The 14,348-nt window shown below is 52.1% G+C and overlaps 1 protein-coding gene across 2 annotated transcripts in view; it reads left to right on the top strand.

Moving 5' to 3' along the window:
- Nucleotides 1-14,348, top strand: part of Foxk1 (forkhead box K1) — a 64,966-nt gene that overhangs the window by 44,080 nt on the left and 6,538 nt on the right. For both annotated transcript variants that reach the window (XM_039089368.2, NM_001037219.2), the window contains 6 exons: nucleotides 5,898-6,054; nucleotides 7,441-7,587; nucleotides 9,118-9,311; nucleotides 11,488-11,654; nucleotides 11,738-12,022; nucleotides 13,320-13,544. In XM_039089368.2, the coding sequence (XP_038945296.1) occupies nucleotides 5,898-6,054; nucleotides 7,441-7,587; nucleotides 9,118-9,311; nucleotides 11,488-11,654; nucleotides 11,738-12,022; nucleotides 13,320-13,544 (1,175 nt within the window). The remainder of the gene's footprint in view (nucleotides 1-5,897; nucleotides 6,055-7,440; nucleotides 7,588-9,117; nucleotides 9,312-11,487; nucleotides 11,655-11,737; nucleotides 12,023-13,319; nucleotides 13,545-14,348) is intronic.

Genomic DNA, 14,348 nt, shown 5'->3' with positions numbered 1-14,348 from the left:
CCACACATGCACTATGGCATTCACATTCCTGTACTCACACACATGAACATGGATTGCACACACACATGTGTGCATACATATATATAATTACATATACACATATCATATACACACATTTTTAAAAGAGTACCTAATATTAGGGTGTTTCCACTTGGGTCTGAAGTGGCTCATGACACTTACCTTAGGAGAGCACAGTCTTTTTTTAAACATGTATTTATTAGTGTGGGTGTGTACACACACAATGGTGCGCCCTTTTACCATCAGGTTCAGGGAATTGAACTTGGGTTGTCTGTCAGGCTTGCCTGCAAGCACCTCACCTGCACAGAGCACAAACACACACTCACACTCTCTCTCTCTCTCTCTCTCTCTCTCTCTCTCTCTCTCAGATTTCTTAATTTATTATATATGAGTACACTGTAGCTGTCTTCAGACACACCAGAAGAGGGCATCAGATCCTACCACCATGTGGTTGCTAGGATTTGAACTCAGGACCTCTGGAAGAACAATCAGTGCTCTTAACCACTGAGCCATCCCTCCAGCACAAGCATTCTTTTTTTTTTTTTTTTTTTTTTTTTGGAGCTGGGGACCGAACCCAGGGCCTTGTGCTTTCTAGGCAAGCGCTCTACCGCTGAGCTAAATCCCCAACCCCCAGCACAAACATTCTTGAAGATAAGTCTATACTGTTTGCCTCTGAAGATCTTCCTTCTCTGTCCTTTTTGTTTTGTTCAAACACAGCAGTAAACGATGGTGGTTGTGTGGTTCCTACAGTGGAGGGACTCCCCCAAGACCCCTCTGGCTTCTCCCACATCGTCTGCCCTTTGCCAGTTTCCTCCTGAGTCACGGGTGTGGGTGGCTGCCCGCCTCTTCTTTGGTTCTAGCTCTCATGTTTGGACTTCCTAGAGGGACATTTGGATTTCACTTTTCCTCCCTCTCCCCAATAAAATTACATCATCTTTGATTCAGCTCCTGTCAGCACTTCCTATTGTATCTGTGTCATAATTATGGGGCCCAGCCATTTCCTTCCTTGTACTATGTCTCGTTTTTCCCCTTCTTCGAGTTTGTAATTCCTCTTTTCTGTTTGGTTCAGCTCTGTGTCCTGCACCCTTCTTGGCAGGATGCTGCCTCCCCAGCCTGGCCCTGGCTCTAGGTAGGCCCTCCTGACCCACGAGTGATCTTCCTCCTCATCCTGGACTCACATACATGCCTTTCTCCGTCCTGAATTACTTTCATTTTATTAAGGAACATTCTTCATTTACTTCCTGAGAAAGGGAGAGGTATTTTTAAAAAGACCACCTAGCCAGCATGGTGATTTGGTCCCTCTTAAGAAAACTGTTGGGGAACTGGAACTTGAACCCAGGAGTTAGCACATTAGGCAAGTACTTGATGTAGGCTGGTCTTGAGTTCACATCACTGCAGTTCTCAGTGTACTTCATGCACTTCAGCTTCCTGAGTAGCTGGCATGACAAGCCTGTGCCCAAACCCATGTGTGTAGGGAGCAGACCTCAACCTTAGGTACCAACTCTCTCCAGTGTCCATAGGGTGCTCTCCCTGACCTAGAACTCACCAAGTAGTCTAGGTTGGCTGGCCAGTAAGTCCTAGGGATCCTCCTGCTTCTGCCTTCCTCTTGCCGGGATTACAAGTGCCAGCCACCACACCCAGCTTTTCGACATGGGTTCTGGACATCAAATTCAGATCTTCGTACTTCTGTGGCCAGCATTTTACCATCTGTGATAGGTTCATGCCCTGGCCCTCGCAGCCCTTACAGACTATAACCCTCAACCCCCAGTACTCTTCCCCTGTACCCAGCAATTCTAGGGTCCCCACACTGGCTGGCACTGGAAGAAAGTGACCAGAGAGGCCCTGCTACCACCATTGTCAAGATGTTGGCTTGAGGAACAGTGGTAGATGGGGTGGGGTGGGATATGGGGTACGTCTTCTTCAGAGTTCTGAGTTTGAAATCTGCTCACAGTAGCATGCCGAAGTACAGTGGAGTTCGAGACCTCCTTCAGCCAAAGAAATAAACTGAGGCCTAGGTTCTGTGGCACGCTTTCTAAAGTGGGCATAATACAGAGAAGATTAGCACATTCCCTCCCCTATATAAGCGAAAGACAGAAAAGAGAAGTAAAGGAAGGAGAGTGACTGCCTGAACAGCTGCCTGCCAGGGGCCCTGGACACCTGAGCCAGGCAGGGGTGTTTGGCAGCATGTCTGGGGAGTCAAGCAAGCCAGGTTCCAGGGTGTGGCCCAGGCTGTCCTAGGGCCAGCATGAGATTATCAAGGTTGCTGCTGGAACGGACCAGGGCCAGGCCAGTCCCCAGGAGCTGAAAGGCACTCAGAGCCTTCAGGCTTTCTCATTGCCTCCAAAGTGTGCACACCACCAGATCCACAACGTGTGTGTGTGTGTGTGTGTGTGTGTGTGTGTGTAAGGGGGGAGGGTGAGGAGGACAGCTTTTTGAGGTTGGTTTGTTGTTTGTTTTTTTTTTTTAAAGATTTATTCATTTATTATATATAAATACACTGTAGCTGTCTTCAGATACACCAGAAGAGGGCATCGGATCTCTTTACAGATGGTTGTGAGCCACCATGTGGTTGCTGGGAATTGAACTCATGACCTCTGGAAGAGCAGTCAGGTGCTCTTAACCGCTGAGCCATCTCTCCAGCCCCTTGTTTGGGTTTTGAAGGCAGAGTTGGTCTTGCTACAATAGGCTGGTCTATAGGCTCCGACCCTCTAGCTTCCATCTCCTAAACACAGGCCTTGTAAATATCCGCTCACTCGGGTCAGGGATCCACCTGACTCCCAGTGGTCCCAGTGGGTTGTTTTAGGGCTGAGCCCCAGCATCAGGGTTGCCCTGCCTCAGGCGCAGCTCTCTCCTGGTAGCCTGCTTGCAAGGATGGTTCAGTGGGGTGTATTGAGAAAACATGCTGTTCTGAGGTCAGGAAAAGAGTGATCAGAAGCACATCTGCCCTGCAGAAGCTGCTGGGAAACTGTCATTACAGACGGGGGCACTCACCACATATCCCAGCAGTGAGTACACAGGGATCACTCACTGGTGGGAGCCAGGCTCAATCAGCTAAGGTTGCCTTCTGGGGGGTGGCAGAGAAGTATTGGGGGACATAAATGCATACTGTGATAGCCCAGAGTCTCACATGCTAGGGAAACACTGTGCCACTGGCCAGAGCCCAGCCCCTCACTTCTAGATAAGTGCTCTGCCACTGAACTATATTCTCAGACTCTTTTTTTTTTTTTTTTTTGAGGGGGAGGACGGGGGTCAGTAGGAATAGGACCAGGACGGGACTGAGTCTCACTCAGTCTCCCAGGCTGAACTTGAAGCCATTTCTTATCTCAGACCAACCTTGAGCTATAATCCTCCTGCCTCAGCTTCCCTAGTAGCTGGGACGACAGGCCTACAACCATCAGGTCTGTCTTGACTTTTCCTGTCTCTAAGGTGGGCTTTTGCCACACCCTGTGTGCCTCTTCCCCTAAACCCATCCTGTGGACCATGAAGACCTTGACTCTGGAATTTGCTCTTGGAAGTAAAGGTGTACAGGACACTTCCTTGGGAGAAAATGACACAGCCTTGTTCTCTGTGCCCTTAGAACAGGCAGGGAGACTGCATAGACCCAGGATTGATGCTCCACCATCTCCTTGGCTTCGCACAAGGACAAGCTTCCCCTCCCAACCTCCCGACCTCCACCCATGTTGGATGGCCATGGCCTGTCACTAGGAGCTGTGTTCCCTAGGGACTTCTCAGTCTTATGGATGTTTCTTGTCACTGGGGTAAACTCTGAGGTCATTAATGGGCCCAGGTCCACCATGCCATGCCTGGTGCAGGGCGGCACTGCTTGGTGGCTCTTCAGTGATGAGCTCTCACCCTGATGCCACATTTCTCTTGACCATGCTTTGTTCCAAGTCTGGTTTTGAAACCTGGCTCCTAAAAAATCTCCATTTGGTTGTTTTTGTTTTTTTGTTTGTTTGTTTGTTTGTTTGTTTGTTTTTTCTATTCTTTTTTTTTGGAGCTGGGGACCGAACCCAGGGCCTTGCGGTTGCTAGGCAAGCGCTCTACCACTGAGCCAAATCCCCAAACCCCATTTGGTTGGTTTTAAGCTAGGTTCTTACCCTTATGTTCAGGCTGGTCTTGAACTCACAGAGCTCTGCCTGCTTCTGCCTCCTGATTGCTGACATTAAAGGAGTACTATGCACAGAGAAACCTGATTTTTGAGTGTGTGGATGTTGGAGTAAAATCCCCTCAGCTTCCCCACCTTGTGCTTGGGTGTATATTTTCAATTCAGAATTAAATTCGGACTAGTGTGGTGTGCATGCCTGGGCATCCCCACATGTGGCCACAGTAGACATCCCAGTCCATCCTAGACCTCACTGGGATCTTGTCTCAAGGAAAAGAGAGAATTAGATGCAAGCCAGGCGTGTGACCCATGCCTATCATATTTCTAGTGCTCAGAAGAGTGAGGCAGAAGGATGGTGAGTTTGAGACCAGCCTGAGCTATATATCAAGACCCCCTTTAATTAAAAAGAAAGAGAACAGCAGAGAAAGTTTTTGTTTCCCTCCTCTCAGGGCCTCTCCTAGCCTGGTGCGGGGAGGAAGCCAGCAGGCCACCGGAAGAGCTGTGCAAGCACAGAAATGACCAGATGCCTGAGGTGCTCAGAAGGAGAGAATATGAAACCTTAAACTAGAGACTTTAGGATTCTGTGCAGTGTGCACCCCTCCTTCCTACAGAAGGGTCGTGACCCCAGGAGGAATTCATCCTCCCATCATGCCTCAGGGAGCTTTTGCTGTCCCTTGCTCTGTCCTGAGCAGCTCTCAGAAAGAGGTAATCAAGCCAGCAGCCACTCACAGGGTCACATCCCAGGCCTGAGGCACACTGTGCAGGCATCCCTGAGGAGAGGCAGAGGGTAGCCATGCCAGAGAGTGTGACCTGACACTTGTCATTTGCAGCCATGGGTGTTGGCGGAATGATGTGACAGGTTTTCTGCAGTGAGGGCAGGGGCAGGGGGCAGGGGGCAGGACAGTGACGGGACCCCCATCCTCTCCAGAGTTTGATTACTTTTCCCTGTTTAAAGGGTTTTATTTTTAACCTTACATTACATTATTTTTATTTGGTGGTGGTGGTGGTGGTATCTGTCTGTCTGTCTGTCTGTCTGTCTGTCTGTCTGTCTGTGCCACAGTATATACATAGAGGTCGGAGGACAACCCATGGGAGTCAGTCTTCCACCATGTGGATCCCTGGGGTTGGACTCAGGTGGTTTCTTTGGCAGCAAGCCTCTCCACATGCTGCGCCATCTCACAGGCCTGCTAGAACCTCTCTTCGTCAGTTAGCTCGCTGATCAGCCATCCAGCCCAACCCTGGGTTCCGGGCGGTGCTGGCCGTATCTTCTGCACAGCCCACAGCTATGCTGCCATTACCAGTGGCAGGTCACGGTGGAGGAGCTGATGGCCTGTGGCAGAGAATTCTATGTGCCTCCTTTTCTGCCAGCCAGCAGAACCCACCTCACCACCACCACCCCTTCACCTCCACAGCATGTTTTAAGTTCCCTTGTGTGGCCTTACTAGCCATCCAGCCTGTTCTTAGGGCGCCCTCTTGTGGTTACTTTCTCACTAGCCATCCTTTTACGGCTTGGAGCAGCTTGGGTTTGCTTATTGGATCCTCTTGGCCTGTGGACTCGGCTTTGGCCTTGGCCTCAGGGGAGTAAAGCACGTCTGTCCCCTCTTGGGTTCTTTGGTTGTATTTCTCCAGTTTCTGAAGCTGGTTGCCCAGTGATGTGGCCAGTAGGGGAGAAATAACACCCTCCATCCATCATCCATAGTGATTCGGAGACAGTGTCCCCACCCAAAGTCCTTCTTCCCAGGGTCACAGACTGACTGTGTTTTTTTCTTCTCTTTAGTGTCCCCAACTCCTGTCCAGCAAGTCCTCGAGGGGCTGGGTCGTCCAGTTACCGCTTCGTCCAGAATGTGACCTCTGACCTTCAGCTGGCCGCAGAGTTCGCCGCGAAGGCAGCCTCCGAGCAGCAGGCAGACACGTCTGGTGGGGACAGCCCCAAGGTCTGAACCCCAGACACGCTGTTAGGGGTCCTGAGGGTGGCTCATCTGGGGCACTCAAAGTTGGAGCACATGGCTGTGTTGAAGGACCGTTCTACTCACGTCAGTTCTCAAACGTGAGCTTTGCCACTGTAGCGAACCAGAATCCTGTCCCCCACCCAGGTCCTCCTTGTTCCGTCCACTACTAGTGAGACATTTTCAGAGTTTAATAGCAGCCTTTAAAATGACACGTTTGTCTTTCTTTTGTACCTACCCTCTTTACGTTTTTCCAGACAGGTTTCTCTGTGTTATTCTGGCTGTTCCAGCCCTTGCTCTGTAGTCCAGGCTGGCCTCGAACTCACTGAACCTCTGCCTCCCAGATGCAGAGATTAAAAGGCTGCGCCACCACCACCTGCCCCACTCACTGCCCTCTTTTGATGGCGCTGGGAATCGAACCCAGGAGTGATTCTTCAGCGCGCTATGCCGCCAACCCTTTTTGCTTTTTATTTTGGGGCAGAGTCTGACTAAGCAGCCCCGGCAGGTTTTGAACTTGGCTGTCCTGCCTCCACCTCCTTCATAGTTACAGTGACCAGCCTGTGCCACCAGACCAGCCACATTTTCTTTAACTGTGTGTCTCTGTTCCTTTCCATCTGGTGGCTGGCAGTGTGCTGGGGAGTAAGAAACTTGAGAATTCAGTGACTCAGACCTGTTCTCTCTCCCGAGAGGTGGGGCTCGGGATCTTCTGTTCCTTTGCCTCCTCTATGTGTCTGTTTATATACAGTCACACATGTGCAGCTGTGCTGGCCCACACTGCGTCTTTCTCAACTCTTTTCCACCTTATCTTTTCAGGCAGGGTCTCACTGAACCTGGCGCTCACTAGGCAGGGTGGCCAGTGAGTCACGGGGATTACAGTGTGTGACATCACGTCTTTCTGTTTTCACAAGTGCTGGGATCCGAACTCGGGTCTCACGCTGGCATGGCAGGATCTCTGTACACTCAGCCATTCCCCAGGCCCTCGGTTTGTGTTTTGTTTTCCTTGTTTTGAGAGACCCCTGTAGCTGAGGCCGGCCTGACACTCAGAAGTGAGGGAGTACAGCCGTGTGTCACATGGTGTCCGGGCACTATTCTGAATTCCTTTTGTTGTTGTTTGGGGTTTTTGAGACAAGGCCTCAACCATAGCACAGGCTAACCTCAAAATCCAGGTCCCCCTGCCTCAGCCTTCCAATAGCTGGGAACAGGTGCAGTCAGCCATCGTTCGTTGTTCAACAAGCACACTGGTGGGTGAGGCAGGCAAGCTTCCAGGGTGACTCAATGCAGCCACTTTGGTCTGCGTTAGGAGTGGGTGGCCTGGGTGCGGAGAGTCTGTCCTGCTCCCCCATCGCTCTGTCTTATGTGAACTCTACCTTCCAGGACGAGTCGAAGCCACCGTACTCCTATGCACAGCTGATCGTGCAAGCCATCTCCTCGGCCCAGGACAGGCAGCTAACACTAAGTGGCATCTACGCCCACATCACCAAACATTACCCTTACTACAGGACTGCCGACAAGGGCTGGCAGGTGAGGCCCCGGGAGCCTGGGCAGACTCAGTGCTTCACATTTACCCACAGTCAGGAGAAACCTGGGACTTTATGCAGGTGATGTGCAGTATCAGGGCACTTCTGTGTGCGCCAGAGCCATTACAGAGCTGTCTTCATTTTATTTCTGTAAAAGAGTCTCATGGAGCCCAGGCTTGCCTCAAACCTCTTTTCTTTTCCTTTTTTTTTTTTTTTTTTTTTCCGGAGCTGGGGACCGAACCCAGGGCCTTGCACTTGCTAGGCAAGCGCTCTACCACTGAGCTAAATCCCCAACTCCTGCCTCAGACCTCTTAAGGATGATCTTCTGTTCCCACAGTGCTAGGATGGCAGGTGTGTACCACCATGCCGAGATTGTGCCGTGCTGGGATGGGCTTCATGCATGCTAAGCGTGCACTACCAACTGAGCCTCATCCTGCCCTAACATGAATGGTCTGTTTTACTACTTTCCCTCCATGCCTGATTGCAATTTTTTTTAAAGATTTATTTATTATATATAAGTACACTGTCACTGTCCTCAGACACCGCAGAAGAGAGGGTATCAGATCCCATTACAGATGATTGTGAGCCACCATGTGGTTGCTTGGAATTGAACTCAGGACCTCTGGAAGAGCAGTCAGTGCTCTTAACCATTGAGCCATCTCTCCAGCCTGCAATTTTTTCTTTAAGCTGTTTTGAGACAGCCAGCATCTCATGCTATAGCTTAGGCAGTCCTCCTGCCTCAGCCTCTCGTGCTGGGAGCCATCACTGTGGCCTGTCACTGATCGTGTCTGTGTTTCCTGCACAGTCTAACGACCCCATGACTGTAGCAGCACACACACCATTATACATGCAGCGTCCACACGCGGCTTCTGTGTATTTTGTCTTCCAAAGAGGCGGTGAGGCCCTGCATTCACATAATTGGCACGGATTAAACCATTTGATTCTTTTCTTTGTAATTAGTGTTCTCTGCTGGCTAACTTATCCAGGAGAGTCTTTTGTTTCTTTTCTTTTGAGACAAGGTCTTGTGTAGCCCAGGCTGGCTCTGAACTGTGTGTGCAGCCGTCAGTGAACCTCCTGCATCTACTTCCTGAGTGCTGACATTAGAGCACACTCACCATGCCCGTTTGATGTGGTGCTAGGGGCAGAGCCCAGGGCTTCTTTCGAGCTAGGCCAGCACTGCCCCAACTGAACCACAACCCCAGCTTAGCAAGGAGCCTTTTTGAGCCACGGGCTCACTGTATAGCCCAGGCTGACCTTGAACTCATGATTCTCATGCCTTGGTCTTCCGAGCCCAGAGGTGACAGGCATGAGCTCCTATACCCAGCTTTCATGTGGTTGAGCCGGGCCAGCCTTGTCTCTGCTCCTCCATTCCGGACTCACCTGTCTGTTTCTTCTACAAAGAGCAGCGAAGGGTTTCATTCCCTAGCAGCAGTGATTGCTTGCAGCCAGGTGCCTGTCACCAGTTCCTGCTGCTGTCACCAGATCTGTCCCCTGGTGGCTGTGACCCACAGATGTCTCTCTGTGTCTCCTACAGAACTCTATCCGACACAACCTCTCTCTTAACCGCTACTTCATCAAAGTCCCTCGGTCCCAGGAGGAGCCTGGGAAGGGCTCCTTTTGGCGAATAGACCCTGCCTCCGAAGCCAAGCTCGTGGAACAAGCGTTCCGAAAGCGGAGGCAGAGAGGCGTCTCCTGCTTCCGCACCCCCTTTGGGCCTCTGTCCTCACGGTAAGCTCCCTGTCACCGTCTACAGCCTAGACCCCTGGGTCCCAGTAGTTGGGGAGACTCGGTACTTAGGACCGAGCTCTGTTCCTTGGAGGATGGCTTCTCTCTGACTCTCAAGCTTTCCTTCTCTTCTTTAATTTATATATTTACTTTACATGTTGGTCACAGCTTCCCCTCCCTCCTCTCCTCCCAGTCCCTCCCTCTCCCCCCATGTCCTCTCATACTCCCCTCCCTTTCACCTCAGAGAGGGGGAGGCCTCCCGTGGATCTCAGCCCACCTTGGCGTTATCTAGGTGCAGCGGGACTAGGCGCATCCTCTCCTGTTGAGGCTTGGCCAGGCAGCCCAGTTAGGGGAAAGGCTCCAGAGGCGGGCAGTGGAGTCAGAGACAGTCCGGCTCCTGATGCTGGGGAGCGCTGATGATGTATATATATAGCTGCATATATGTATATATATCCGTTACATGCGTACGGCACTAGTCTGTCCGTGCTGCTGGCTGAGGATGGTTCAGTCTCCGGGAGCCCCTAAGCACCTACGTTAGTTGACTCTGTGGGTTTCCTCGTGGTGTCCTTGACACTCTGGCTCCTTCAATACTTTCCCTCCCTCTTTGCTGGGTTCTTTCTAATTTGAAGACAAGGTCTCACTTTGCAGGCAGGTTGGCCTGGAACTTGTCATATCCATGATGGCCTTGCAGGCCTGTACTGTGGTGCCCGTACAGCCACGCACAGTGACGCCCAGCTCTCAGACTTCACTGCTTCTTGATTCAGTCAGTGAGGTGGCCGCTGGCTGCTTCTGTCATGTGTGTAGGAGGCTGAGCCAGCCATAACTGGTTCAAAGGGCAGGGTACCTGAGCTTTCACTGAATGGCCAGATGCTCCCCTGCTGACATTGGGACCTTGAGCTCCCACTACTATTAATGGAGCCGTGTTGGTAGCATAACTTCTCTGTGGCAGCAGAATTGGATAGACCAACTCCACTGGGCTGTACCCGCCTGGTAGGTAAAGGCCATTTGGACAGTTCTTTCTGACCACGTGTGGTCCACAGGAGCCGGTACTTCTAAGGACAGCTATTGAGTCTGCCTGTGGTCACCAGCAGATGAGAGACTCCTCACTAGCATTGGTCAGGTGGCCAGCAGGTGGCAGGCAGTCTGAGGACTACAGGGAAGCAGGGCCTAGTACTTCTGTCCCAGAGTTACACTGAGCCTGGGAGGGGCTTCTTGGGTAGGAATGCCTATTCCCAGAGTGCCCCAGGTAAGACCCAGGTTCAGTCTCTTCACAGTGTGACAGACTGCATGCCACCCACTCACATCCCTGTCCTCTATGTCATCCTGCAGGCTCCCGTCAGCGCCCTCTGGCTAGTGGTCATGGCTGTCCGCACTGCCCTCTGGTAGTTCTTAGATATCATAGTCATTGCTGTGGCAGTCCAATAGCAGTCTGGGTTTTTTGTAGTACTGGGGTTCAGTCAACAGCCTCATCCTGGTAGTCAGGGCTTTACCATTGATCCACAAGCTGTGAACCTTGCTGGAGGATGCAAGGCTGGCATCCTACTGCGCAGCTGCACCCCAGCCCTGTTTGTTTCACTTTTCACTCTGAGTCAGCGTTGTCCAGACTGGCCTTGAACTCACTCTAGCCCAAGCGGACGTTGAGCTTCAGATCCTCCAGCCTCTGCCTTCCAAGTAGCAAGGATGACAGGCCAGCATTGTCGCCTCTGGCTACGAGCTTTTTCTTCTGACGTAGGCTGAGCTGTTCCTGGAGGGTAGCGGGACCTTTTCGGCAGCGTGTGCTGCAGAGTGTGCGATTGCTAGGAAGCAGTCGGAACTCCACCCCTCAGCCTGTTTAATGGGGCGGGCACCTACCTATCTACCCAGCTCCCCACTGAGCGGAAATAGCAATGCTAGGTCTTCACCCCAGGGAAAACCGTAGGGAGGGAAGAGAGACACCCCTGCAAGTTTGGTGTGGAGACATGGGGAAGATCCCAGGAAGTACAGGGCAGACGTGTGAGGAGCACCTTGGAAACTGCTGGGCAGAGGTGATGGTGGGGTGGTCTGTCTTCATAGAATCATTGGATTAAATGTAGGGCAGAATAAGATGTGTCTTAATTGTTGAACAGGGCGTGGGGTGGACGTGCCTTACCACCTCAACCGTTATGATGTACCACGTCGGTGTGTCCCTTTCTCTTCTTAGGAGTGCTCCAGCTTCACCCACCCACCCTGGACTGATGTCCCCTCGTTCCAGTGGCCTGCAGACCCCAGAGTGCCTGTCTCGAGAGGGCTCCCCCATTCCACATGATCCCGACTTGGGGTCAAAGTTAGCCTCTGTTCCAGAGTACCGCTATTCCCAGAGTGCCCCAGGTAAGACACAGGTTCATTCTCTCCACAGTGTGACAGACTTTGTGCCACCCACCCACATCACCGTCCTCTGTGTCATCCTGCAGGCTCCCCTGTCAGCGCCCAGCCGGTGATTATGGCTGTCCCTCCCCGACCTTCCAACTTAGTGGCTAAGCCTGTTGCCTACATGCCAGCTTCCATAGTGACCTCACAGCAGCCCTCAGGCCACGCCATCCACGTGGTCCAGCAGGCTCCCACCGTCACCATGGTGAGGGTGGTTACCACCTCTGCCAACTCAGCCAACGGGTACATCCTGGCGAGCCAGGGCTCGACCGCGACCTCCCACGACACCGCAGGCACAGCCGTGCTGGACCTGGGCAATGAGGCTAGAGGTAATGTGGCCACAGCTGAGTTCCAGCAGGGGCCCAGCGCGGTCGTCACTGTTAGGCAGTGTGAGCCTGGGCCAGCAGGGAGGTGGTCTTGGGTTACTGTCTTCCTAGACGGTTTAGGACAGCGGGGGTTCTCCCTGCAGACTTCGTTCTTTCTTCACTGACAGAGCCTTCAGAGGCACAAGGCTGTTTATTTAAATGTCATCTCCATCCAAGGTGACACTCAGGATGCGGTCCTAATTTACCTATTTAAAAGATTGTTTTTATTATTATTTTGTGTGTATGGGTGTGTTGTGTCTTACCACAGTGCCCGAGGAGGCCAGAAGGGGGCTTCAGAAACCCTCAAACTCGAGCTGACAGTTGTGAGCCACTATGTGGATGAGCTTAACCCCTGGGCTATCTCTGAGGCGATTTATTCGTTTTTTAAACAACGTCTCAATATGTATCCCTGGCTGGGCTGGCTTCAGACTCACCTTGCCTCAGCAGTGCTGAGGTTACAGGCAGGCTTCTTTTGTCTACTTCCAAAAACTCTGGTCCTAGGGAGCTATGGCGTAGACATTGGTGGCACACTCAGTTTCGTGGAAAGCAGTATCTCCTGGTCGTCATCCCACTGGGTACTTGGCTTCAGTGTCAACTTTGTGTTTTAATGTCGCCATCAAGGAGATCGACTTGACCTGGTAGCATAGGCCTGTTTTCCCAGCTCCTAGGGAGGTAGAGGCCAGCTCAGGGCCAGCCTGGGTCACTTAACTAGATTTCGTCTTTAAAAATGTAGAGGGAGTGGAGTGGGGCTGGGGCTGAGGCTCAGTGGCAGAGACCCACCATGCATGTAGCCTTAGATGCAGTCCCCAGCACCACTAGGGACAGCGAAGCAATAGTCATTGCATTCGCAGAAATGACATCTTGGCAGAGGAGACAGTCGCAGTCCTAACAGCAGACTGACTCATCCAGACAATATGTTTTGCCTCACAGATTAGCTCTGCGTTGGTTATAGTTGAAGGTATAATTGTGGTTTTATTTATTTTCATTTTGTTTTTGGTGTTTGTGACAGAGTCTTGTGAAGCCCATACTGACCTTGAACTCACTCTGTAACCAAGGATGACTTAAAATTCTTGGTCCCCCACCTCCAGTCCCAGCATGTTCTAAAGCCCTGTTAACTTTAACCTATTTCCAGGGGTTTTTGTGGGAAGCCCTCTCCCAGCGTCACCCCACTCCCCGGCTCCTCAGCCAATCTCATGCTGAGCATTGGTGGCACTTGGTGGCTGGGGCCATGTGTGGTTCTGACTGGATGCCTGCCCCACAGGTTTGGAAGAGAAGCCCACCATAGCATTTGCCACAATCCCTGCAGCTAGCCGAGTTATCCAGACGGTCGCCAGCCAGATGGCCCCAGGAGTCCCTGGACACACAGTCACCATCCTTCAGCCGGCTACACCAGTGACTATCGGGCAGCACCACCTTCCAGTCCGGGCTGTCACTCAGAATGGGAAGCATGCTGTACCCACGAATAACTTGACTGGCAATGCTTATGGTGAGGCCCCAGCCTGTCTTCAGCCTGAACCCAGCACTGGGGACCTGCCCTGAGGCAGTGCAGCTCAGGGGAGCGCCTGCTTTTCCATCCACTCAGCTCAGTGTCCTGTGCACCTGTTGTGTGCTAGGCACTGAGACCATGCATGAGAAAGAGCACCGCAGGGTGACCCTATGTCAGTTAGGGTGGCAGTGTAGGTCAGAGGAGGAGATCAGGCAGCCCACGGGGCGGGTGCTGGTGGCTGGAGAGGAGGAGGTCAGGCAGCCCATGGGGTGGGTGCTGGTGGCTGGGCTTCTTTGTGCACAGGTATAGTGGTTAGTTTTTTTGCTGCTATAATAAAATACCTGATACCAAAGCAACAGAAGGAAGGAAGGGAGGGAGAGAGGGACAGAAGGAGAGAGAGAGGGAGAGAGGGAAGAAGAGAGGGAGGGAGGGAGGGAGGGAGGGACAGAGGGAGGGAGGGAGGGAGGGAGGGAAGAGAGAGGGAGAGAGGGTTTCTTACTTGGAAGGTTCAGTCCAACATGGCTGGAAGGCATGGCAGCAATCAGGAAGCAGAGGGAGAGGAAGCTAGGATGGTGTCACCACAGCCAGGATAGGTCTTTCCTCTTTGTGACCCTGATCTAGAAGCCCCCTCACAGACATGCCCAGAGGTTTGTTTCCATTACCATTCTAAATTCCACCGAGGTGATAAAAACATTAGGCATCACAGGGACACAAGAGGGGAGGGGGACATCCTCAGGGTGATGGAGGCAGCAGGAGAAAGGGCCCTGAGTGAGTCGGGTGTTGGGTGTGTGACTCAAACTTGCT

The sequence above is a fragment of the Rattus norvegicus genome, chromosome 12 (assembly GCF_036323735.1).
Source record: "Rattus norvegicus strain BN/NHsdMcwi chromosome 12, GRCr8, whole genome shotgun sequence".
NCBI classification, from domain to species: domain Eukaryota; kingdom Metazoa; phylum Chordata; class Mammalia; order Rodentia; family Muridae; genus Rattus; species Rattus norvegicus.
This window is presented reverse-complemented; position numbering and strand designations above follow the sequence as displayed.